This window comes from Corvus kubaryi, unplaced genomic scaffold (assembly GCF_017639235.1).
Source record: "Corvus kubaryi isolate FWS band 111438036 unplaced genomic scaffold, C.kubaryi_AGA036_p1.0 137, whole genome shotgun sequence".
Classification (NCBI taxonomy): Eukaryota; Metazoa; Chordata; class Aves; order Passeriformes; family Corvidae; genus Corvus; species Corvus kubaryi.
Window position 1 is genome coordinate 16,193,283 of NW_024580671.1, and position 24,897 is coordinate 16,218,179.

Here is a 24,897-nt window from a genome sequence, read left to right on the forward strand (position 1 = left end):
AGCAGAAGCATGTGACACCCACAAATTATAAAATATAAACCAACATATAATTATTATACTTTGTCTGCAAACCAAGATAAATTCAACTAAAAAGTCTAACCAGCAACAGTATGTCTTTGGTGGCTGTAAGAATGTGTAGCCAGACACAGTGTCCATGCATTTCACATAGGCATGTGAGCAACATGACTACCAAAGGTGCAAACAGTGGACATCAGATACAGGAGATACCCCAGTGGTGCTATACAGAAAAAAAATGAGAGCAAAGGACTGCAAATAGGCAACCTGCTGAATACACAAGGAAGATGAATAGCAAAATCAAAACCAAGTATGATGGATTCTCCCTTTAGGGAGCAGGATAAGAAGTAAGACAAAATATTATTTAATTGCATGTAAGGACAATCACATTGAGAAATATGATTAAAACTAGTCCTAATATTTACTTGGAATAAAGTGTTGTGCAATATCATCTGAATTAAAATCCAGATTGCAATTAGAATAGAATAGAATAGAATAGAATAGAATAGAATATTTTAGTTGGAAGGGACCTACAACAACCATCTAGTCCTATTGCCTGACCACTTCAGGGCTGACCAAATGTTATTGAGAGGGTTGTACAAATGTCTCTTAGATACAGACAGATGTAACCCCCAAATAGCATAAAAACATCAAGCACAAGAAAGAAAGACGGAGAAGAAGGAAGAAAAGGGCACTATAAACACTAACAGTTTTATATACTTATTGCTGATGGTTAATAACATGTAAAATGAACTTCATCAGCATGAAGTGTGCTGTTAATGAATGAGTTTAGTAACATTTTTGCTTAAAGTTTGAAACTGTCCTGATGTGTCAGTCCTTAAAAAATATCACAACAATCTCCAGTTCCCTAAAAAATATCAACATATATACCTGTATGTAAATCGGGACACATATTAAGTTGCAGCAGTTCTTGACAGCAAAAGTTGCTACAAGCTTACCTTACTAAAAGATTTTATATTTTTTAATATCAATATATAACTTTGAGTATTCAAAAACTTTTAAAAGTCACAGTCTAAGATATGAGACCTTCCTTACATTTGTGATTTTTATACAGCAGCCAGATTAGATCAGTGTACAAGACTTCATTCTATGACAAAAGTCACCATAGAATCATAGAATATTTTCATTTGGAAGGTACCCACAAGGGTAACTTTCCTGACTCCATACAGGGCACCGCAAAGTTAAACCATATAAACCAAGAGCATTGTCCAAACGGCTGAACACCTAAAGGCTTGCAGCCATGGCCCCTTTTTCCTGGTTGTAGGTTCCAGCAACTGACCACCCTCTTATTGAAGATTCATTTCCTAATACCAAGTATGACCTTCACCTTATGCAGCTTTAAGCCATTCCCTCACATCCTTTATTTGTGTAAGAATAAGAATGTTTAGAAGTTTGCTAAATAGAATGGAGAAGATGACTGAAAGGTATACTTCTCCTTTGTAACCTCATATTACTGAAAGGTGAAAGCAAATCTGGGAAAAATTGGTTATCTGCAAACATTTCAAACCTAATTGAGTTTGGACAAATCTGAAAAACATCTCCAGGTATTCACACCGTCCTAGATTGTGGGAACCCATAGTGCAGAGAATATTTCTCTGCCTGTTCTGAAGAATTTTACCCCCCGAACTATACTGGTTTTGACCTCCGCCCTTGGAAAAAACTGCCTACTCTTAGAGAAGAACTAGAAACTAAACTAGTGTAAATTAGGTGATAGAATACTATGTAAGATTGTCACAGGGTTAAAAATTTAGAGGTTTTGGGTTTGTTAATGTAGTAAATTGATAAAAGCAAAAAACATCAAAATGGAGGATTGCTGCTCTCCAAACCTTCTTCTTCTTCTTCTTCTACTACTCCATATTCTGCAGTAAAAGTAGTTTGGGATGATTGGACAAAGAATTTCGCAGTCCCTGGCCGTGTTACTGAATAATTGGTAGAAAAGTAAAAAATATGTACCTTTTTAGTAACCATTGGTTGATTTACCTTTAAAAAGGCCAAGTAATCTTGATAATTCGGCTTTCTCCTGCATTCTCTGCTCTGTGCTATGTCTGGATCACACTAGTGACTCTTTTTCTCTGATAGACTTAATAAACAACTATCAAGAAGCAGCGAAGGCTGAGAGTCCCGTTTGTCTCTGGAACCCCTAGCAAGGACTTTAAAGATCTCTCCCACCAGGAGAGGCATAATTACGGCACAAACAGTGTCACTAGATAAAATGTCTTTTCTATCAGAACATTCTCATTCTTAGAGATAAATAGACGTAAATTAACAATATTGCAATAAAATTTAAAATACTGTTATATTTCTTTTAAAAATTTTAGAAGATAAACAAAAATCAAAAAGTTGAAATATAGTATTTTATATTTTTCTAAAATGTTGTGACTACTTATCTTCTAATAACAGATTTTTTGCAAAGCTGCTTAATTTTTTTACCAAGCAACATTGCCTCTCATTTTCATTCTGCTAGGAAGCATACTTTTTAATTCTAAACTAAATTACAATAGCAAACATTTTCCAATATATGTAAATCCTGAATTATCATACTGTGCATTGTTAAATACTGTTTCAGTAGATCATGTAAAACTGCAGCACTGGCACCATAAACTTCTTCTATACTACTGAGATAAATAAATCTCTGGAGAAGGCAGAATATTCTTTTCTATCGCAGGAAATATGGAACTGTATTAAACTTCTAAACTGAGATTTGGTTTCAGAAAATGCTAAGTGCCTACTTTCACTATCAGCTAAGATAAAGGTTTAGTATGAATCATGTGCACTTTAAACAGTACTGACAAGAACAATGTATTATTAAGCACTGAACTCTGCCACAGCAAATAATATTTATCTGACAAAATATAACAAGTGACTGACATTTTCTATATTAATGTCATGTTTCATCATTTTAGAAAATGTATTTTCTTAATTCCTACAGAGTGCCCAAGGTGTTTGAAGCTTTAGCAGATGTATGAACATACACTCTCTGTTCATAACATCTCACAGACTGACTCACACTGGAAAATATAACACTCAGGGAATCAAATGTAAATGATACAATAAAGAGGAAATTTAAAAATAGTATAAATATATGTAGTGTGAAGTCATGATGTAAAGACAAAAAGTGATTATTCAAACAGAATTAAGTGGAATAAACTGAGAACCACAGGCAGTATTTGAAAGTTAGTCCACAGGCCCCCCCAAACTTCTAACAGACCATAGTGAATTCCTCATCTCAAGGTCTGAGAACTGCTATTTCCATTAGGAAGAATAAGAACTGTTTCTCAAGAGACAGTTAGACAACTGAAGTTGAGACTTTCTGTGGTTGAAGATATGAGACTGAAAACTGTGCTTCCATTTCAGCAGTGCATGAAGTTCACTGTAAAAAAAAAAAAAAAACCAAAACTTTCTTTTGTTACTGGAAAAAAAGAACAGGTGAAAAAAAGTGAAGGGAAGGAAACAGAAACACAGCGGAAAAAAGTAAAAAGTGGATTAGGATTTTTCATAAATGCAGGTCTTGAGAGTGGGTCTTAGGTTCAAAATTCATCTGATTTCAATAAATATGATCTTCTTTGGAAGATTCATGAACTGCAAGAATGATATATGCAGCATATTAGTGAAAGTTAGACCTTTTATTAAGTGTCATTTTGAAATTACAGACTTAAAGGCACATCTTATTTTATACCTCCATTATTTATAAAACCATTTTGCACAATATTTTTTTGAAATAGCATATTTTGAGCTTTTGTTTATGCCTTCTCAAGCATTTTTAGTTTATCAATATTTTCTCCCCTACTACAAAAATAGCACATACACGTTTTAGGTGCTTACCTTGGGACAGTCTATTAGCCTGCACTTGAAAACGAACACTGGGAATCTGACAAATGTGTCTAAACAACCAAAAGTGAAATCATTACATATAGAGATACCCATATATTTACTGCAAGATTAATGGGGAGGAAAGGTGCTAATTTGACAGTTGTCAAGTGTCAGCTCCACAAAAACGTAGAGAACATGCATTAGAAATGCCAAATCTATATGAAGCTTATACTTTCTAGAGCATATGGGAATTGCTACATCCAGTAATGAAAAATAATTCAATATTTGCAGTGCTTTGCTTCTTTGTCTTCTCTGCAGAGACGGCTAAGAGCACAACATGGTGTTAGTTTTATATTTTTGATGATCTGGAAAGTTTTATATAAACTCAGTTCAGAGAACAGAGATTATTTAACAAGAAAATATCTTCAGCATGAAACATCTTGCAGTCATATAATCTTTTACATCTTTTATATATGAGGAAAATGTTTCAAAACATGCTATGTCTCTCACATAGTTTTTTGATGGTTTTGTCAGTTTGCTTGTTTTCCCACAGTGAAATCCCTTGCACACATTTTCACCATCCTTTCAACGTACCTTCTTTTGTTAGACTATCTGAAAGGTCTGGCTTTGCGCTGTTACTAAATATGCAGTCCTGAAGGGCTGCTGCAACTGCCTACTCACACATTGCAGTAGCATTGAACTCAGTCAGGATGTTCCTTCAAGTGCTTTGAAATACCTTGAAATAGAGAACGTATTACGGAAAAGCAAACTCTTTTTTATTTTATCCATGTAAACAGAAATCTATAGTGTCTTCCGCTGTGAACTAACAAAAGGCTGCTGCATGACAGATGAAATGCAATTCAGGAGACCCACAAAGAGAGTAATCCTTTCAAATGCATCTAGTATTGTTCAGATGATCAAGAAAAAAAGTGGTCACGAGTACTCATACAGTTTATTTTAAAAAAAAAATTAGGATAAGACATTAAACTAGATGAGATTTTATGTGGCCTGAAAGACAGTTTTGTACTTAATACCAAACAATTCTGAAAACCTTACCCCAGTCCATGACTAAGTGTGAAAAAGTATCTACTAAGTGTGAAAAAGCATCTACTGATAGGACAAATTAGGAGTGAAAATATAAAAAAACCCATAATTAAACGGAAAAAAAAGAAGACATAATTAAGCTGTAAAAAACATTTTAATGACAATTAAAATGTTTAACAAAAAAAAAAAAAAAGACATTTATCCTAAGAGGCTGGCTGTGCATTTTATTCAGGTAGCCTAATAAAAGTTGTTGCTATTGGCAATTGGTTTTCCTCTTTATATAACTGGATTAGCAATGCCACACTAAGTGTATTTTTGGTTAATTGCCCAGAACCCCAAGAGACTTTTCAGGTTATTGTTTCATGCTTCAAATTGTACGTATCTAGCAAATGTATTTACAAGTTGCTGGCTATTTTCAATTTTAGCTTGTAATACACAGAGGCTGTGAATTAAAATGAACAGATCAGAAACTACAAGCATTTGTCACATACACAACTGAGAGGAAGGTATTCCATCTATGGTATATAATCCTTTTTCTTGTGTTAAAGCATGAGATCAGTTATGAGTTTTAGAACTAGCCCCAGGTACTGGGAGATGCTCCTCACTGGCAAAGTGCTACCTCTGACTATGGTGGTTGGAAAGACAGGTTAGTTCTTACTATACAAATGGAAAGATTAGCTCTCTTAAATGTATTTAGCATTTATGTTCCACAAAACAACATCAGAATAACAGAGGAAGTCTTTAAATATGACACAGGAACAAGAGTCTTCTGGTGCATGATTCTATGACAAAGATATGATCTCTTTCTCCACAAACTTTGCCAGCCCTGGACAGATGGAGCATGGCAGGGGCTGGAAAAAGGCGCTGCTGGGAGAGCCGTGTGTCGTCCCTTGCTGGGGACAGTCTGCGGCCATAAGTCTGCAGCACAGCATCAGCAGGAAAATCCTGCTGGGGGATGAAGTCCTGACATCACTGACCCTGGCAAAACTCCCAGAGACAAGATTTTTCCCAAGCTTTTAATATTATAACATACTGTACAAACCAGACACAAGTTAAAACCTAGCTTACAAACGGTTTGGGTTTTTTTTATTTGACTTAGGTAATAAAGCTATTGCAAATGTCCCAGACCTCAAGGAGGTATATAACTATTTTTAAAAGTGGAATGTATCTTTATATAGAATAGAAAAACGAACGCAAAATTCTCTAAGGGATTGCTTAATGTCATCACCGTGCTGTCACTGAAAGCCCTCTTAATACTTGAGCCTAATTTGCACTTTTACTGAAATTTCAAAATGATGAAAAGATGATGTATCTTTTGTCCTGTTCCAAATCTAATGAAAAAAATATGTTATCCTTTGTTGCAGAGACGGCATGAAATCTAAAGCTACCTGTCCTTAATTCTATGTAACACTTATTCTACGAAAAGTTTAGTCTCCAGAAAGCTGGCACCATTCCATTTTAAAGATATAATTTAATTCTTTACTTCAAAATCTATAAGAAGCATCTCTCTATTAATTTTTTTTTTGTAGGAAACTTTGATAGATTTAGTCCCTTATGAATCTCATTTAAAAATACATGCATTTAAATGCCAATTGGGACTTTCTCTGGAGAGCTAGGAATAAAGGTTTTCAAGTAGAATTCAAAAAGAAGAATAAAGTTAATGTTTTTATTCCCAAGGTAACTGAATCTTTTCCAGATATTACTGGTATCTGCTACTATGTCTACTTGGGGTAAACAGAACTATTTCTCCTTAATTATATAGTTTACTTTTTAGAAAAAGTACCCAGGTATTCTGACCAGGAAAAAGACTCTGAAGAATAATCAAACCTCATTTTCATTCACTGTATCAATGCTTTGTTGAACCTAAAGGTGTTATACTATTAACTACTTTTTTTTCACTAGTCTTGGTGTCTGCAGCAAGACATGATCAAGAGCACAAGACCATAATGATCAGTAATAAAACTGTCACATGCAGCACCATATTATCAAGTCCCATTGAAAAAATGAATATAATTTGAAATAGACATTATACTGTTGTTGTTTACTAAGATCATTTAACATAGATATTTATCATTGAGTTGGAAGAATTTGTTCACTTAGGCTTTTTAGATTATAAGTGTACTAGTTCTTTAATTATGCGTAATGAACCATGTTCTTTAAATCTTGGATTCTGTAAATATGTTTGCTCTGACCTCACATATTTTGACCAAAAAAAGGCAAAACTTCAGATTCTAAATGCTAGAAGAAATTGCATGTCTTTCTTTCTGAGCTTACAAACAGGAGATACCTGGAGGCAAGATTACTCAAAGAATATCTGCACCTTTTTTTAACAATTACTTTATAACATATCATCTGTCTAGCCTATCTCCACTTTTCAGTCTCTGTAGAACTTATTACAGGAAAATATACAAATTTTAAAATTTTTTTGTACTTTCATTTTTTTCCTTTTGTTTTCAACATGTTTTGCAAGCCTCATTGAATAAGATAAGTGGATGTTCTGTTTTCCTGTATAACCCTGGGAATACAGTAGATTTCTCCAGTCTACCAAGAAACACAGATTTATGCTAGTAGGATAAAAGCTCACTGTAGAGGTTAAGTTTGGTTTCACAGGATTTGCTTCTCAGGTTATAATTTCAAAGGCCCAGCGTGCTGTTAGGGACAGAGCTCTTTTTGATGGATAAACCCCAAATAACTTGAGACATAGTAACAGGGGTAAAACTAAGGTTACTATTCTGTTCTACTTCAGGTAGTGTGAGATTCACTAAAAAATTTGCAAGTCAGGGAGAATGTGAAGGCTCAGCTGGCAGTTGATAATTTTTTTTTCCTCTCTGTGAAGTCTACAGCTTTTTTCTATATATAAGCAATCTATTTGAATGTGATGAAGAACTAAGGTTTCACACACTTAAAGACAAGTGATAAATTGAAATGACATGGTTCTGTTGCTAGTTTACTGCTGAAGTCATCCAAATACCTTTTTAGGTTTTGTTACTGTCAAATTAATTTGTGTAAAGTGTGCCAGGAGAGAACGCTAAAAGCAAACCAGGGAAGATAGATAACCCATTATAATCTTCTTTTTTAGTGCATGACTTACTTCGGGCTGCAGTACTTCCTGAAACTTCAAACTAAAATGTAGATGTAAAATAAGCCTTCCATACAAACCACACTGCATGTAAATGCAAATATAAATGATCAAGATGGTATCTTTAATATTTTCTTTTTTAAGAATATAGTTCAAACTTGAGATGAATGCTACAACAGAAATACAAGGTTTTTTTCTACTGTTATGTGAGTTCCATCTTTTTCTATGCACATTGCAAAGTACACAGTTTAGAACAAATTTGCAAGGGAAGAGTGAATAAGGAAAGAGATATAAGCTTTATGATACGAGCTCTGTTTCTAACTTATGTACTAAAATCCATTTCTTGAACAAGGTTCCATTGTACAAACATACCTGTTTTGCACTGGTATGTGCACAACTAATGGGGCTAGTAGTGCACTTAGTAGGATAAGGAAAGAATGAACTGTATATTTTAAACAAATGCATTTACCACTGCTGCTTCTTGAAACTGAGATGCTGTGACAACAGAAAAGTACTTATGAAAGATTTACAGGAAAACTCTCTGAGAGAACCTAACAGTAGGAAGATGTACAACAGTTCTGAATGGGATCCAAAGTGAATAAAAGACATTTCTTCCTAACCTGCATCACTAAGTGTAAACATGAAGACTTTATTCCTTGTTAGCATTTTTCATCTTGTTCAATCTAAATATTTTTCATTTAAAAGCTAATTGCTTTGTAATACTATCAAACTCCTTAATTCAAAACACAATGGTTTCTTTGAAAATTGATGTGAACAAAAATTCACTCTGATATTACAAACATTTTAATAACTGTGAAGATTAGATTTACTCTCTACATGGCTCCACTCACTAAGTATAATCAAATCTTATATCAACTGTTTTGAATTGTGACCTTATGGCTTCATTGATGCACACAGAGCTCTGAGGGTCTCCAAAATTCCTCTGACAATACATAAGACTTAACAGCATATTTGAGTACAGATATCATGAATATGAAGCATTTTCTTAACACCTGTGTTACAGGACTTAACAGAAAACAATATATATCTGAGTGAAAATGGATGTATGTTGAGCTTGTCAAAAGAGAGTGTTATATCTCTTCACAGCTTGAGGATACAGAGAACACAGCAGTTGCAGCAATATCAGGGCCTTTGGGGGAGCATGAGTATTTTCACTTCAAAATGCATGTTCATTTTTTTACTGTTCAGTCTGGAAGAGTAACACCAGTATTTCTGACTTATCGTATGTGTGGAAACCCGCATTACCGGCATTTCAAAGAACAAATTTCAATTAGTGTCCCTTGGTTGTGACAGAATTATAAGAGTCTTGAAAAAAAACAGATCCTGGAATGCCTCTCTCTAACTGCTAAACTTGTAAAAAAACATCATCTGGTGTGCTCTTTCTACCTGCCAAAGCCTCTGAAATGTGAAGGTGATCATTACATTAGGGGGAGCCATAACCTGCCAAGGAGCAGTCTTGGAAAATTTTGTAGGCAGTCACTTCTTCTGATCCCTCTCCTTTTTCAGTGTATTACATCTTGTTTTGGTCATAGGCTTCCCCTGGCTTTCATTAGAGATAGTGTGCATATGGCCAAAATTCAATGTTGGATACCAGTTTCACATCTGTTACAGAGTAGTCCAGAGTCTGTTACTTTGGCATCTAAATGATACCAATCCTGCTTTTTAGTAAGTTGCAAATTAAACCTGAATTTTAATTTGCATAATATGAAAATATGTGAATATGATTGGGCATAATACAGAATTGAAAATACTAAACTGCTAAAAGAATAGGACTTTTAAACTTTCTGTTATTTCTTTTGTGCATTTTTAGTGGAAGGAAGCTCAGCTTTTGGCTTTAAAATTTCTGACTGGCTAAACTACAAAAGACCTGAGTCGTGCTAAGGTGATAAAAAAAAAAAATTAGGAAGGTTTGTAGCTCTTTGCTTTCCTATCTTAGTTGTGGACCAAGTCAAAGCTATATTCTATAAATAATAACTCTGGCAGCATTGATTAAAGATTTTAATAATCTCTAACCCCTTTGCTTAAGTCCCCCTTCACATACATTAATCCAATGGCTGTAAAGCAGTCATCGTGAGGAAACATTTACTATGCTCCTAAGAAACACCATGGAGCGACTCATCCAGAAAGTACCTGATAATTCATTTTACCATCATAGAATACTGAAAGACTTTTTTTTCCTTATTAGTTTGACTGATGCTGCACAGATTTTTGTTACTAAAATTGCATTACTTCCACCAGAAGTGGAAGTATTATTTTGTGGAATTGTAGATTTGTCTTTTCTTTCTTTCTTCCTCATTCTTTCTAATTATTGATCAATTATTGATCAATGACCCATGCTTTAAAGTGCAAATTGTTCATCATCTTCAGATTTATATTTTTGCTTGGAAAGAAATACCAGATCTTGTCATCACATCATGTTAACTACTACTATGGTTTCTTTCTACGCTCATTTCAACAAGTGATATCTCACAAATATGAGGCATACAAGTTAACAACCCACAAAGCTTGTAATCTGGTCTCCCAGCTTCAAGAAGATATATTGCATGGAAGAAGAGACAGCATTGGTATAAGCACTAATACAAACATATTTCAGAACAGCATCCTTAACTTTATATCGGGATAGATTATCTGGGGGAAAAATGACATTTTGCAATTAGAGAATGTGATATTGAGTAACAGATCATGCAGCTTCCAGGCATTTTTATCAAGGTTCACAATCAAAGCATTACATGGGACTTGTCCTCATGACCACAGAGAGCTGATGATCACATGATAGGAGATTTCTGTTTTGCATCAAATGCAATTAAACATATTTTCAATAATTCCATCAGGACATACACTATAGCTACATAAATGATGCATATGTGAAAGAGGGAGCTGTATATACTAACTACAGAGGAACTACCATGGAGTTATTGTTACTTCATGCTGCTACTAATACCAGTTTTCCTATTAGACACAGCTCTTTTCTAAATCTCCAGATTGACAAGAGAAGAACTAAAACTGTGCTGGTTCCTGAATCTGACACTGAGTTGCAGTAGCTGTTAATTAATATCTAAACAAAATATCAAAGCCTAATAAATGCTAATCTGCAGTGCCCAAATCCTCAGACCAAGTAAATTAAAAGAGCTATACCCAACTTTAATTAAGTAACATTATCTCAAATAGCAATCAAGGGAAGAGGAATATATTTATGATTTGTTTTGCAAACGTATTTACTACTGTGTTAGTAGGCATTATTCCTCTCACCAAATGTAACATTCTATGGGATTTACCCCTCAAGAATTATTCTTACTTGTCTCTCCTGCAGTGAAAGAGAGAACAAATAACTTTAAAATTCTGCTATCAATCTGAAAGTTTCTCTGACAGGACCATGATTATGTTCATCATAAAAATATTTCTATACTTTAATAGTTTGAAATTTTTAAAAAATAAAAAATAAATCTGGCCATTACAATTGTATTTTTCAAAAAAAGCCTACACAGTTTGGAAAACGCTTTGATTGCTTGGATAACAATCAGGAATTAAATTATTTAATAGCAAAAGTTCTGCTTCATTAAAAATTTAATATATTACTGAAATAACTGTCAACACCAGAATCAGCAAAATTATTCAGTTTGAACTGGGGTGCTTCATTTATTAAGTCTTTCAAAACAAGAGAAGGAGAAAAGAAGCAACATAAACAAGAGAAGCAGTCTGAAACATGCAGGCCCTTGACTTTATTAAGAAGATCTTACAGACGTAAAATAAATAAAAAAAAATGTTTGGAGGATCAGGATCCTAGTCCAAATCAGATTTAGCTTGAATTAAATAATGCTATTTGCTCCATTATTTGCTCCATAGCATACATATAAAGTTTGAAGTACTGCTTAAAAAAAAAAAAAAAAAAGGGTTTGCTGCTAATATTTGAGGAAATTTTTTCTTCTCTCCTCAGGCTGGACTTTAAACATGGCCAAGCTAGGAAAATTCATGATATCTAGTATATTTTCCAAACTATCCATTTTAGAACAGAGGGAATACAAATAAAGGTTTGCAAAGAAACCTTTGCACAATCTAAAATGCAATTTGATACCCTTGATAATCCTGAGAGACTGCAGTAATAGAAAAGTGAATTTACTATTTTCTCTCTCTTGATAAATGTGGTTAACACATAACTTTTGTCAGTTTACTGTCCTATGTGCTAAATAAAAGAGTTAACTGACAAAATAAAGATAATTTTCCTATATGCACTGACATATAGGTAGGAAAGGACATCTGGAGGTTATCTTGTCCAACCTCCTACTTGGAAGGACTCAGGTTGCTCAGGGCTTTCCAGACAGATTTTTTTTACTATCTCCAAGAATGGAGATCTTCCAAACTTTCTCAGTAATCAATGCATGACTTTGCCACAATGAAAAAAAAAAATTAAATACCTTAATGTCTATTCAGAACTTCCTGGATAGAACACGTGCTGTGCCTGTTGTCTCTTGACCCACAACTCTGCATCTCAGAGGAGTCTGGCCCTGCTTTCCCCATACCCTGTGCAGCAGCTGAGGACAGCTGTGATCTCTCCTCACAGCCCTCCCCCCTCAAGGCTGAGCAAACCCTGTTCTTGAACCTCCACATGGTGTGCCACAGGTCTGTCACAGGGGTCCTTCACAGGGCTCATTTACCAACTCTTCTGCAGGGAATGCCCAAAGCACACTGCCCCTGACTGCACAAGGCACCAACTGGATGGAGAACATTGCTCCCCTCAAATAAGTCACAGAAGTATTGGTATATTATTCATCATGTTTCAATAATGTTTTGCTTCTAAATGAAATAAACATACACTGGTAAATAAATGCATACACTTTGGTTTGCACATTCACTGCCACACAAATACACATTTTTAACCTTCCAACATGATGTGCAATCACGTAAACAAAGTGCTAGAGTAAAACAGTTTTATTTTAGGATTGGGACCTTTAAAGACATGAGTACTTACTACACCAAAGCATTTATCTTATCCAAAATTGGAATCAAGTAAATAAAAATTTCCTAAAATTCTGCAAACTAAAATTTAGAACTTTATTTTAGTAATCACTGACTGAGCTTTGACAATAATCCATGTCCAAGGAGGTAAAAATATAAAGAAATAAATACATTAAATGTTTTTTTTAAATTATGTCCTGGCAAATCTTAATATGAATGCCAGCATGAATCAAAATTCCCTACACAGTTAAACTATAGAGAAGTCAGCAAAGATTCCTTTGTGCCTCATTTGGATTAAAACAAGTAGTTTATTTAATTCTATATAGACAATATCATGTAACAAATCCTGCAGAGAGATTATTAAATACAAGGGTATTTCAAGCTGTAACTTGAGAGAAATAGAATTGTAAAGAAACTGATGAAAGAATATAAAGGGTTTAGCAAATGATTATATTTGAATGCAGAGCTGTTCAAATTAGATAACTAAAAATTATTCTGACAGCTCTCTGATTTCTTCCAATATTTCATTAAATAGATCTAATACTGTTTCAACATTTTTTCCTAGTTTATTTCAATATAACAGATGTCAAAGACAGGTGTAGGCTGGTCAGGCTGCCATTCTTTCCAATGTGGTTGAAAAATTCTTTAAAGGTTCTTGCATTCAGAAACACTAAATATTGGCATTAATAATTCATTGTGCTTGAATTTGTTACATAAATCCTGTTCCATAAACAGAATGACTGAAGATTTATCAACACTAAATAAATTACAAGTAATAGAGAAAATTAGCTAGAATGCATAAAATGTGTAAGATTTGACATAACTAAGACAAAAACCAAACATTCTATTGTGAAGAAATAGAGTAGCCTTAACTGAGAGCTTTTAGTCACATGATGATAGCCATATGCACAGGTTTAATTAGAGTCGAGCTAAATATTTTACTTTTCAAAATAATTAGGACAGCTATAGGGGACTTTTTATTCCCTATAGTGCAAATTCAGTTAGTCATGATAACTTAATGGACAGTCAGACCACACAATCTTATTAGCAAGGCTCCCCTTCAGCAGCTCCTGGAGTGAATTGTCATTCTCCACGGAAAAGCCACCATCCCAATTTGCATCTCACATATAGTTTTCTCTCAAAGGGACAAGCATATTTACCCTTCGAGCTTTATTTATCATCAGTCATAACAAGTAATGACCTATCTGTTTTATTCACCATAGATTTTTACAAGTTCAAGCTGTGCATCCATGCTATTTACTACTGGTAACTTCATGCTCCATATGCAAGGCCTTTTTTCTGATTGTAAACAGTTTCACCTATTTCATTTTTGCCAGTAGCCAGAGATAAATATTATGGAATGGCACTGATTGCATATTTGCATTACACATCCTGTTTAAACATAGCTTCATTTCTTTTTTAATACCCAAGAGAGAAGTAGAAATGTCACTGATCCCTTAAGAGTCATGCTACTTTCCAAGGCTACATTTATACAGCAGAGTGAAGCTGCACTGTTGGCAATGGCAGCTAAAAGATAACAGAAGAATCTGCAACATCTGCTAGCAAGTTAATGCAGACAAGTCCCCAGTAGGGTCATTCCCAGCCTTCACTGATTACTTCGTCATCACTCTTTTCCTCACCTACATTAACTTTATGAGTGTAAGCACAGATAAGTGTTTTCTTGCTAAAATCACACTTTTGTATTGCCACCCTTGACTATCTCTTCTTCACTGTTCTAAACTAAGAAAAACAGGGTTTGGTACTCTGCTATTGACATATTTGTCTTAAGCCTCTTTGAATGGCTGTTTGGAGTATGGGGCACAAACGGGGTCAGCAGGTATTTCAAGACCTGGCAGAGCTCTCTGTGGGAAGTGCGCCCTAGCCTTATTGTGCAATTTAACACAGTGCTGCACTGCTGTGAGCTGTTAAACTCTTCCCACCTCTTGTCTTAGAGGCTGCTCCATTTTCAGGGATATGTAATTCTTGCACTAGTTTATAGCTCATATATGAAAGTTTCACCAGATGGCAAGATCATCACCAAGATGATGTGCACTTTTAGGACATGTGGCATTCTTTGTTTGCTGTTATGTAAGTAATTCTGAATGGCAGAAAGAGATCTGCTTCCTCCTTCAACTGTCCACTGAACCTCCCTCAGAAGATGAAAGAGCATACAAAGCAGAGGTACCCCCACAAGTTGCAGACCTCTTGGTTTAAATATTTCCTTTACCAGCAGTAACCTCTGCGCTCCACTAGAAGTGTCATATTTCAGTTCAACTTACTGTCTAATGAAATTTTCTAATTTTCTGCTTTTGACTACTTGTATTCACTAATAGTAGTTGCAGAGAGAAATAGCGGGTCAGCCTATAAAAATAATCATAAGAGGCCACATTCTATTACTGTTAGTAATAGAATTTGCCCATTGAGGGTTAACAGTTAAACCATTCCTATCTTATAGCTAAAAGAGAAGATGATAGCCTTTGAAAATTAAATTAAAATGACTAATGAATCCAGCACATTCTCTTCTGTATCACACCTAATTTATAGTTTTCTAGCCACAGTCTACAGGTTTGTGCTGTTAAATGAAAACATAGTTAAACTGATAGAAATGTTTTTCAGATATTTTATTCCATGAATTTACAGTAAGGAATAGGCAATCATAAAAAATGGCCCCTACAGTAATGCTGACTAAAAGAAATTTACTCATTTGAAGCCTATGAATGTAAAGCTTCTGTCAAACAAAAAAGCTAGGCTCAGGTTCAACAAGATTTAGTTTTGAAAATAAACACACTAAAGACAGATATATTTTAAGTAAAAGGGCTAGGACAGGGACCTGGATGGGCCAAAAGAGGTGTTTTTGACAAGGTACTCAACCTACCTGTGTTGCAAGCTTCCCAGGAAGATAAGGAGACTAGTAGCTTTTTTTTGTCCTTACACTGGATTGTGAAGCTTAACTCATAAAGAACTTTATCCAAAGCCATTAAAGCCAACAGAAATCTCTCATTGACTTTAATGAGCTTTTGTTCAGGCCTTTTACATGACAGCTGAAAGACTGCCATGGATTTCAAGCCCTGATTTTATAAAGCTCTTTCATATCCCCAGCTTGGAGGCATTTAGAAACATATAAACATGTAAATAAGAGCATTACAATATAATATTATCTCCCTAAGACATAATTTGCCTGTTTTACTGTTTAAAATTACGAGAGAGATTCTCACTGCACATGTGTACATTCAGGAATATATCAGTTATTGCATGCACTTATTAATAACTGTTTCTTAGATACCCTCACATATTGGTTGGATCACCATCTCTGCACTGCTGGATGCCAGCTCTAAACATTTAATCTAAACAAAGTACAGTTTATAATGACTTTTCCCTTGATTTAGCCAGAATATTGGACATAGAATATTAACTGTCACTTTGCTTTTATGCGGATATTATCCTGACTATGCAAGCAAAGACAATACCTGATCTGGCATAAAGTTAACCCTCTAAAATTTTTAAGAAATTTGAAGCAGCAGAGGAGTCTAATACTTCATCAATTCTTTATAATATATCCTGCATTTCTGATCTAAGAAAGCAGAAGCATTGCCAGGAAAATTACTTCTATATTTCCTATGCTGTTGAATTACAGTACAGAATAAAAAGGCCCATCAAACAGGAAAATTACCAGAACTGAAAACAAAAAGAAGAAACTTCAGAAAGTGGTACCTTAATTACATAAGATACTCATGATCACATTCCTGTAGTATGCCAAATAAGGAATGCTAACCTAATATCATAAAAGCTTGACTTCACTCAGAATTTAGAAACAGCAACAGTCAATTTAATAGAAATCTCTATCCTAGTCCAGGTAATTGAAAAAAAATTCTGGCAATATGTAATTTTTTACCCCTTAAATAACAGTAAAAATATGCAAGTTCTCTAAATGTTTATTGGCTTCTATTCAAAACAGCTATTTTCACTTATGAATGGCTGACAGATTTCCAAACCTGAAACACATCAGTATTAAAGCAATAGTATTAATATCATCTGCCATTCAGTATTATACAAAGCATTTTTTAAAAGACAATGTACAATAGCCATGAACTAATTAATTTAGTCCCATATTAAGGAAAAGTAATTAATATTTAAGTTTTGATCATATACAGAATTAATAGCATTTCTAATTCAGCACTAACCATAGATATCCTGTTATTTTTGTAATATCAGTTAAGGTATTAATTTCATTCAAAGACACAATAAGGCAGAAAGGAAATAGTAAACCTTTACAAATCTTAGTTTAAACATTTTCATTTTATTTACACACTTCAGGAAAATATATGTCTATTCTTTAAAAATCCAATTTTAGTCCTATAAAACCATGCAATAAAAAGATATTATTTATTTTATAACACTTTTATGAACTAAGTAAACACAATTTAATCAGGCCAAATTTTACAGCTTAGAAATTAATCTCTCTCCAAAGGTGCATCTAATTTAGAACTTGATTGGTATCAGGGTTTTTCCTTTATCAACCTAACCCATTAGGCCATTACAGATATTGTTATTCTCCAAGAGAAAAAATTATTCTAACATCTGTTCTCAATCTGTTTTTCCATAATTTCCTTTTATGCCCCATGTAACTCATTAAGCTCATCTACAAAACATTACTGGGTCTATCTCCACTGTAAATGTCTTTCTACTATATGATCACATGAAAAGAGAAAAAGTGGTAGCCTACAAAACAACCCACTTAAATCCCACACTATTTCTACTTCATCTTTTGATCAAAGAAAAGACATTAGGTTAAACATTATGTGTGTCACCATTCTGACTTTCAAAATGATGTTAAGTGACCTATATACTAACAAAGTGAGAAAAACATGTCCATGTCTTACCATTGTGCTGTCTATTCCTTATGACTGCTGCAGTCTTATGAGAGAATTTTTTTTAAAAAGAACATACCTTCTGAATGGCTTGAAAGAGTGATTTTAATATTTTAATTCACTTGTGCAAATAATCTCCAGAGTACAGAAGAGGAGAAGAAAATGTCCCAGTAACCTAAAATCTTACATGTGTAGGATGAAAAGAACCTGGAGTGCAATGTGTCCTCCTAAATACACTTTCCATTTTCTTCTACAGACAAAAATTCTATTTTATTATTCTGAAGCTAGTTTCAAATCCTGTGAGCTCTTCTTCCCCTTCTGCCTCCATTCAGCAATTGCTGTTCTGATTTAATTTGAGAGGAAAATACCTATTTACATCTGACTTGTCCACAATGTATTCATCTAAGCAATACAAAGGTCATTCTTCCTGCAGAAAGATAAAGAATTCACTGTCAGAATCTGTCCTGCTAGCCCTCAAAAGTGCCGTTGCTGTAAGAAAAGTGCCATACTATCTGATGTTAGCTAACAATTGATGATTAATGTGAGGTCAAAGTCTAGTGAAGGGGATTTACTAATATTTATAAACATCAGTGAATTGAGCAAAAATCTGAGGGTATTTAGATTTACCCTAACATTCTATCTTGCATGAAAACTGCATGGTGCCTACCTTGAGGATTTTACCTTGTATGAATTTCTGTGTGAGCTGCTGTAAATCTGAAACCAGTGACCAACTGCTAAAGGTTCTTTATGCTCTGAGTCTACATTGGCAATATATTTGTAAGTGAAAATAAGATTAGTGGCTTTATTACTATGATTTATGTTGGGAACAGGGAGTGACAGAGAAAAGCTTACTAAGGGAGGAAAGAGATACTTGCACAGGATAGGCTGAATTACATTCTGCAGGAAAGAACCTCTAAAACTAGATGTTAGAAATCTTAGAAGATAGTAGAAGGAAAATCATAACGAAAACCAGCAAGAAATACAAGCACGAAAAAAGTAAGACAAACCAGAAGAGAGGCATTACCATTACATGCTCTAAATCAGACAGTAGGCCTAATTTGTATTTTTTCCTGAGAACAAACTAATTCAATTTAATAATTGGGCTAAACGTCAAGAAGCCAGACAAACTCATAAGGTCCTTCTTGTCATTAATTCAATCAGTCAGTGGGATGACTTCTGTATGAAATAGATGTGAAATGCATAAGGGTAGAAAAATCCAATCTTGACAATTTCCCTGTAACAAACAGTGGGGTTTTTTAATAATATGAGAGGAATATTCTGTCTTAAGAAAAGAGAAAAATCCTGCATTTAGAATAGGGCCAAAAGAGTTTGTATTTCCACAGCAGGATACACAGCTTATGCAGCTATTTCCTGCATTCTAGATTAGGTTAAAACAAGACCAAGAATCTATATGAAGTGTAACAAACCCAAACTAGAGTTCAGAGAAAGAATTTACTCTTCTCCTGATGAAAAGACGCACACTTTTACCCATCAAGAAACAGATTTTACAGGTTACATTTTCTTTCCATTCAATATTCAAAGAAAATTTAAATATTTACCTTGGGAAGAGTCTTGAAATATCTCTACTCTTATCCACTGACCATTTACCTGTTAACCCTTGTTAAGCATGGTTACAGTTTCCCAATTCTTTATCCCAGCACTGGCACTAAAGCAAGACCAAGCTCCAAGGAGGGAAAAATTCCAAATTATATCAGCTGGCAAAATGTCCCCAGGGAGCATCTGTCAGCTACAGGGAGCTGGCTCGCCCTCTTGCTACTATTCCAGTATATCCCTCCAAATTTAAAATCTCTACCACATCTCCTTCCATGTGGAGAATTGAAACAAGTCTTTATTCCTTATATAATAGCTAAGAAAAAACTCAATATCTGCTGGCCGAGATATTGTATAAAGTCTAATAATTCTCACAAAAATAATAAAACTACACTCACAATCAATTCATACTTGCTGTGTTTCACATATGCACAGTTTTTCAGTTGCAAAGTGTGACATATAGAGAGAGAATTGACTTACAGGACCAAAAGCATTGCTGTCAAAGCTGTGTCCATGGTGATCCCCTTCCACCCAAATATGACCATGTGGAACTTTCACATACTTCTTTTTGTATCCAATGGTTCTAAACAGAATTGGAAAAAATGGTTAGTTAAAAAGATTTTAAAAACAAACAAACAAACAAAAAACCCAAACCCAACAATGTTTTGTTAGGAAAATTCACATATTACAGGTTTGGATTTTGATCTTGCATACAACTCAACACCAGCTTAAAAATACCCACACTGAAGTCCTTTGGACTTCAAGAGTGTTACTCAATTCAAAATATATAAAAATTTTGTATGAGCTAGTTGCACTATCAGGGCCTGTCTACTACATTGTTTTGCCAGAAATCACATCACAACAAAGGAAGAAGAGACTTTTCAGTTAAATATAATTAGAGATTATTAACTCCATCTCTGTAGTAACAAAATTTGAACCATCAGATTTTATCTCAGGTAAACACGAGTGAATATATATATGTTGCAATCACATAAAGATAATGTTTAAGACCATTTTTCTTCGTCAAAAATATACTGGTGTATCTGAACTGGCCTCAGATTCAGAGCTTAGATTCCTGAAATGATTCTATCCTGGGGGTAGGATTTTTTCAGCTATAACAAGCTAAACAGGATAAACTTAGAAGAAACCTTTAAGAGAAGGCCAAGTGATGAAGGAAAATGACATTGATGCCATCCTCTACAGAAAATCATATTGCCGCAGCATGTCCCAGCATTACAAAATGACAAACTACAGATTACTACTAAAACTGAGCTGCAGAGTATGCAAAATTCCTGTATTTAGTTCCTCAAGTAGCTGTCATTTTCATAATGCCAGTCTGCCTTCTACTGCACACTTCTGCTTTTTTTCAGATGGAACCTGTTATTCTGCAATCATTCATGCAGAGATGTTGCTTTAACCCCAGACACCAATTGTCACGCACGTTGAATTATTACCAGGATGAAGCGTTTACAGATGGGACTATGAATAGTGATACCTCTTATTTAGTTTTGAATAAACAAGTCTGTCTATAGACAGAAACAGACTTTTGATCTAGCTTGTTGCCTCCAGCTGCTCATCGCTTTTCGCTGTCTGGAAGATATGCCCTCAGAGCTGAAGGCAGAAGGAGCACACTCTAAATCTAAAAAAAAAAGTCAGCTGGAGAGAGAAAATCATCTGCACCAGGAGATTCAGCTGAACTGTGCAACAGCACTAATCAGGGACATTCACAAGTCAAAATGAAAAAAATTGGGTTTTGGGAGGTTTGTTTTGTTTGGGGAGGAGGGTGAGTATGTTAAAAGGACAAGCTAATCAATAACCTGGAGGCCATGAAATATTAGATGAATAAGGAATCCTCAAAAGTGCATTTTATTAACTTTATTTGGCTATATTAGTCAAATAAAAATTATAATTACTTAATTTGCAAGTCACAAAATCTGACCAATGCTTTTTCATTCAGCATTTTTCTGGCAGCTAAAAGGATGAGCATGCTAGTACTATATTCTAGTGGAATGTACTTTCATTGGAAGCTGAAAAAATAATAGCCTATTTGCAGAAAAGAAAAAGACTGATCTTCTTTTTTTCTAGAACAGTTTCATAATACACATTATTCAAGACTAAATTCCTAAACCATTCAAAACAAAAATGTAAAACTGTCCTAGTTGGTAAATATATGATTTCCTAAACACAAAGAGTATGCTATAATAATTCAATTATGCTAAAAAAGCAATTTATTACTGTGCAAATCCTTTTGTTTTTTAAGAGATATGGCATACAGTTTGGACAATAAAATTATTTATGTTTTGACATTTCATAATGCTTTGTCTCATTGATAGTTTCTTTTATAAAGTATCACATATTTTACTAGTAAAATGTTTTAAAGTATAGGATGCGAGTTGTCCATTAATTCTGCTGTTTGATTAGACACGTCTGAAAATTATTAAATGGGTCTCTTCAATCAGTGATAAAGGCAAAAAATAGCTCAAAAAATATTTAATTTTTTCTTCCATTCATCCTCCTGAATACACAAGAGTATACTGTGATAAAGTTTTGTACCCTTACAGACTTCATGTACAAGACTGAATTTCACACAGAAAGGTGAAAGGATTTGAAAGGTAATTCTGCTGACATGTTTACCTCATAAATGTCAGGAAAATAATATGGCAAATGCCAGTCAGTGACTCAATTTCTGACCAGACACAATCTCTTATTCCCAAATAATCTCCTCCTTTATTACGATTAGGAAATTACTAAGAGAAAGGAAAAAAAAGGTTTTGTAATTAGTACTTAAAAACAAAATTGGAGGCAAAAAAATGGTCTGCCTGGATAGGTCTTGCAAAGGTTTTCAGAGGCCCTGTGAAAATCTAAGGGTTTAACACAGGTGTATGGTGTGTTCTTTAAGGCCTAAGGCAAAAAGAAAAAGATTACAGAGTGCAGTAATTATAATTGGTTCTTTTTATTATTTCTAAAACATAGTAAATACATATTTCTTTTCTACTCTTGAAATAAGCATCATAAACCAGAACATTTTTCTACAATTATGCACAAATAAAGTCTCTTGTAGTGATTAAAGAGGAATTATATACAAATTCTCATATTGAAAAAAGCAGATTATTGTACACAAGTAGTTTTTACTCAGAGGAAATAGAATTAAAATTTACAATGTTAATAAACACATTAAGGGAATAGGGGAGAAAAAAGAAATGGAAAAGAAACAAAAGCAGCAGTTCTAATTATCTACTTTAGTAGGTAGGAGTGATATTTCATGAATAAATCCCTTAAACAGTTAAATGTAAAACCTTCTGCTATTTCATATATGGGTTATATAAATCATCAGATTTTTCCCACATGTAGGCTCAATAGAAAAAAAAAAAAAAGATATCTTGTAAAAAATAAGTACCTGCATACCTGTGAACAGAAGAGAGGCAAGAAAATCTATTTTCCTAAAACAATTCCTTCAAAATGTTACTGTAGTATTTGCATAGGGCAGTTATCTGGGGACCTTGCATCCTCTCTAGCAATACTACTGCAAACACTGTCCTGTGGAACACTCTGGAATTTTAAAAAAAAGTTTTACTTGAGATTTTCACTGCATGCATTAATAGTAAACCACAGCAAAGGCTCATGTTACAGTGAACTGGATCATCTGTTTCTTGATATTGGTTTTAATTTTTAAAATAATTTCATTGCTGAGTTACTCCACAATAGATTAATAAACTGCAACAAATATTCCTGCAAACAAACCAGAATACAGGCTTTAGAAAGCCATGTTTTGTTCACAATTGTAGGGTTTTTTTAATTACTCTTGCAAAGACTACATTGATATTTTTAAAATAAAACTTCACAAACTCAGTTTTCTTTCCTAAGAAGAGAATCCAAATTGATTCATAGTCAAAAATAGTCATTGCCCCTCTCTTCCATGAATCCTACAGAAATTTTAATCTCTGACCTAAATTGCAAGGAAGAGAACACGTGTGTGCTACATTGGCAATATGGATCTGAATCTAAATGTAGCAACTACCATTTATTTGTTTCACTAGCTAAACATTTTAGCTAGACATGATGAAATAAAATTATTGTCGATTTTTTGGTGCAATCCTACAAGGCCAAATTCCTAACACAACCATCATTTCTGAAAAGTGACTCGACTTTTTTTCTTAAGGATAGTCTGCAGACTACTGCCATCAACTTTGGGGATTTAGATCTATGTAAATGAATAACAGTTTTAAGTGTAATGATCAATAGTTCTGTGAAAAATTAATACAATACAAAGTGAAAAAATACTTTGGAATGCTTCTAGCACTCTTCAACAATGGCTGCAAAACTTAAAATCCTCAAGGCAAATATCAATTTAAAGCACTATTAGCTCACCAGGAATTTTACATCAATTCCTTGTGAGACGTCTTTGCTGCAAAGGAATTGTAGTCAATAATATAACATATATTTTGAAAGCAATGCAATCTATTTTTCTTTCTTAGTTGAGCATTCTTAGACTCATTTCTCTGACTGACTGTAACCATGACCTCTGTTAGCTCTCATGCATGAAGTTTTTAATTAAATTTAGAAGATATCTGAATGAATTCTTAAGAGAACAATTGCATTGCTGTAAGTAATAATTAACTTAGTATTTGTTAATTTCATATCTAGTTCATTAGCATGAGTTATAATTACTGAACAATCTCTTAAACTTCATAAAGCCTCTACTAATGAAGAGTAGTCTTTCACTTTCTTATATTTACTGTCTTTTAAGAAAAAATAAAAACAGTTTAACACCTCTTATTCTTCCCATTTAAATGGTTTGCTTTAGCATTAGTTCAGGCAAAGACATTAAATTACACAGATTTTGATATATAGAATCCAAGCATCTGTTAAAAACCATACTGGTGTGAGCAAAAAAAATAATTTCAGGTTTTACTGAAGTCGTTGACACATTAGTAATAATCACTTATGCTTCTGTTGCTCAAACTATAGTTGAACTCTCATTAGCTTAAGAACAGGGTCTACCAGAGTTGCAGTAATTTTCTTGTTCAGAACATAATGGAATTGCATTTATCTTTTCAGACATTTCCACAGAAGTTGGTCTGAAATTCTGAATTACTTTTTCTTACACATGAGGTACATTTTGAACCTTTGCAAGGTTTTTTTTCTCCACAATTTAATAGCTAACAGATGTAGTTATAGCTATCCTTGGCTGAGAAATAATTTCAATCTTGACAGTCAAAAATGAGCTCTATGTGGTATTCTAACCACCTGCCCACAAGCAAGAAAAATCTGCTTTTTTAGGATGCGGTAGCAGTGCCAAAGCAAGCAACTTGGCTCAGCCAAGCTGGATGAGGAACGACTGCCTTCAGTTTGATTTGACCTTGAAAAATCCAAAGGTCTCAGCAATCTGCATATCTTTGGGTGTCATTAGGGAACAGACACTGTAGATAATGTCCTGTTTGCAGAGGAGATAAAAAAAAGACAAACTCTTTTGTAATATAGGTAGTCTCTATCATATTTAAGAACCACTTTTTCAACATGAATTGCTGTACATGT

At 34.1% G+C, this 24,897-nt stretch overlaps 1 protein-coding gene across 3 annotated transcripts in view; it reads right to left on the bottom strand.

The window, feature by feature from the left end:
• The window catches only part of IMMP2L (inner mitochondrial membrane peptidase subunit 2), a 427,594-nt gene that overhangs the window by 75,087 nt on the left and 327,610 nt on the right, over nucleotides 1-24,897 (bottom strand). For all 3 annotated transcript variants that reach the window (XM_042018035.1, XM_042018040.1, XM_042018036.1), the window contains exon 5: nucleotides 19,843-19,945. In XM_042018035.1, coding sequence (XP_041873969.1) covers nucleotides 19,843-19,945 — 103 coding nt within the window. The remainder of the gene's footprint in view (nucleotides 1-19,842; nucleotides 19,946-24,897) is intronic.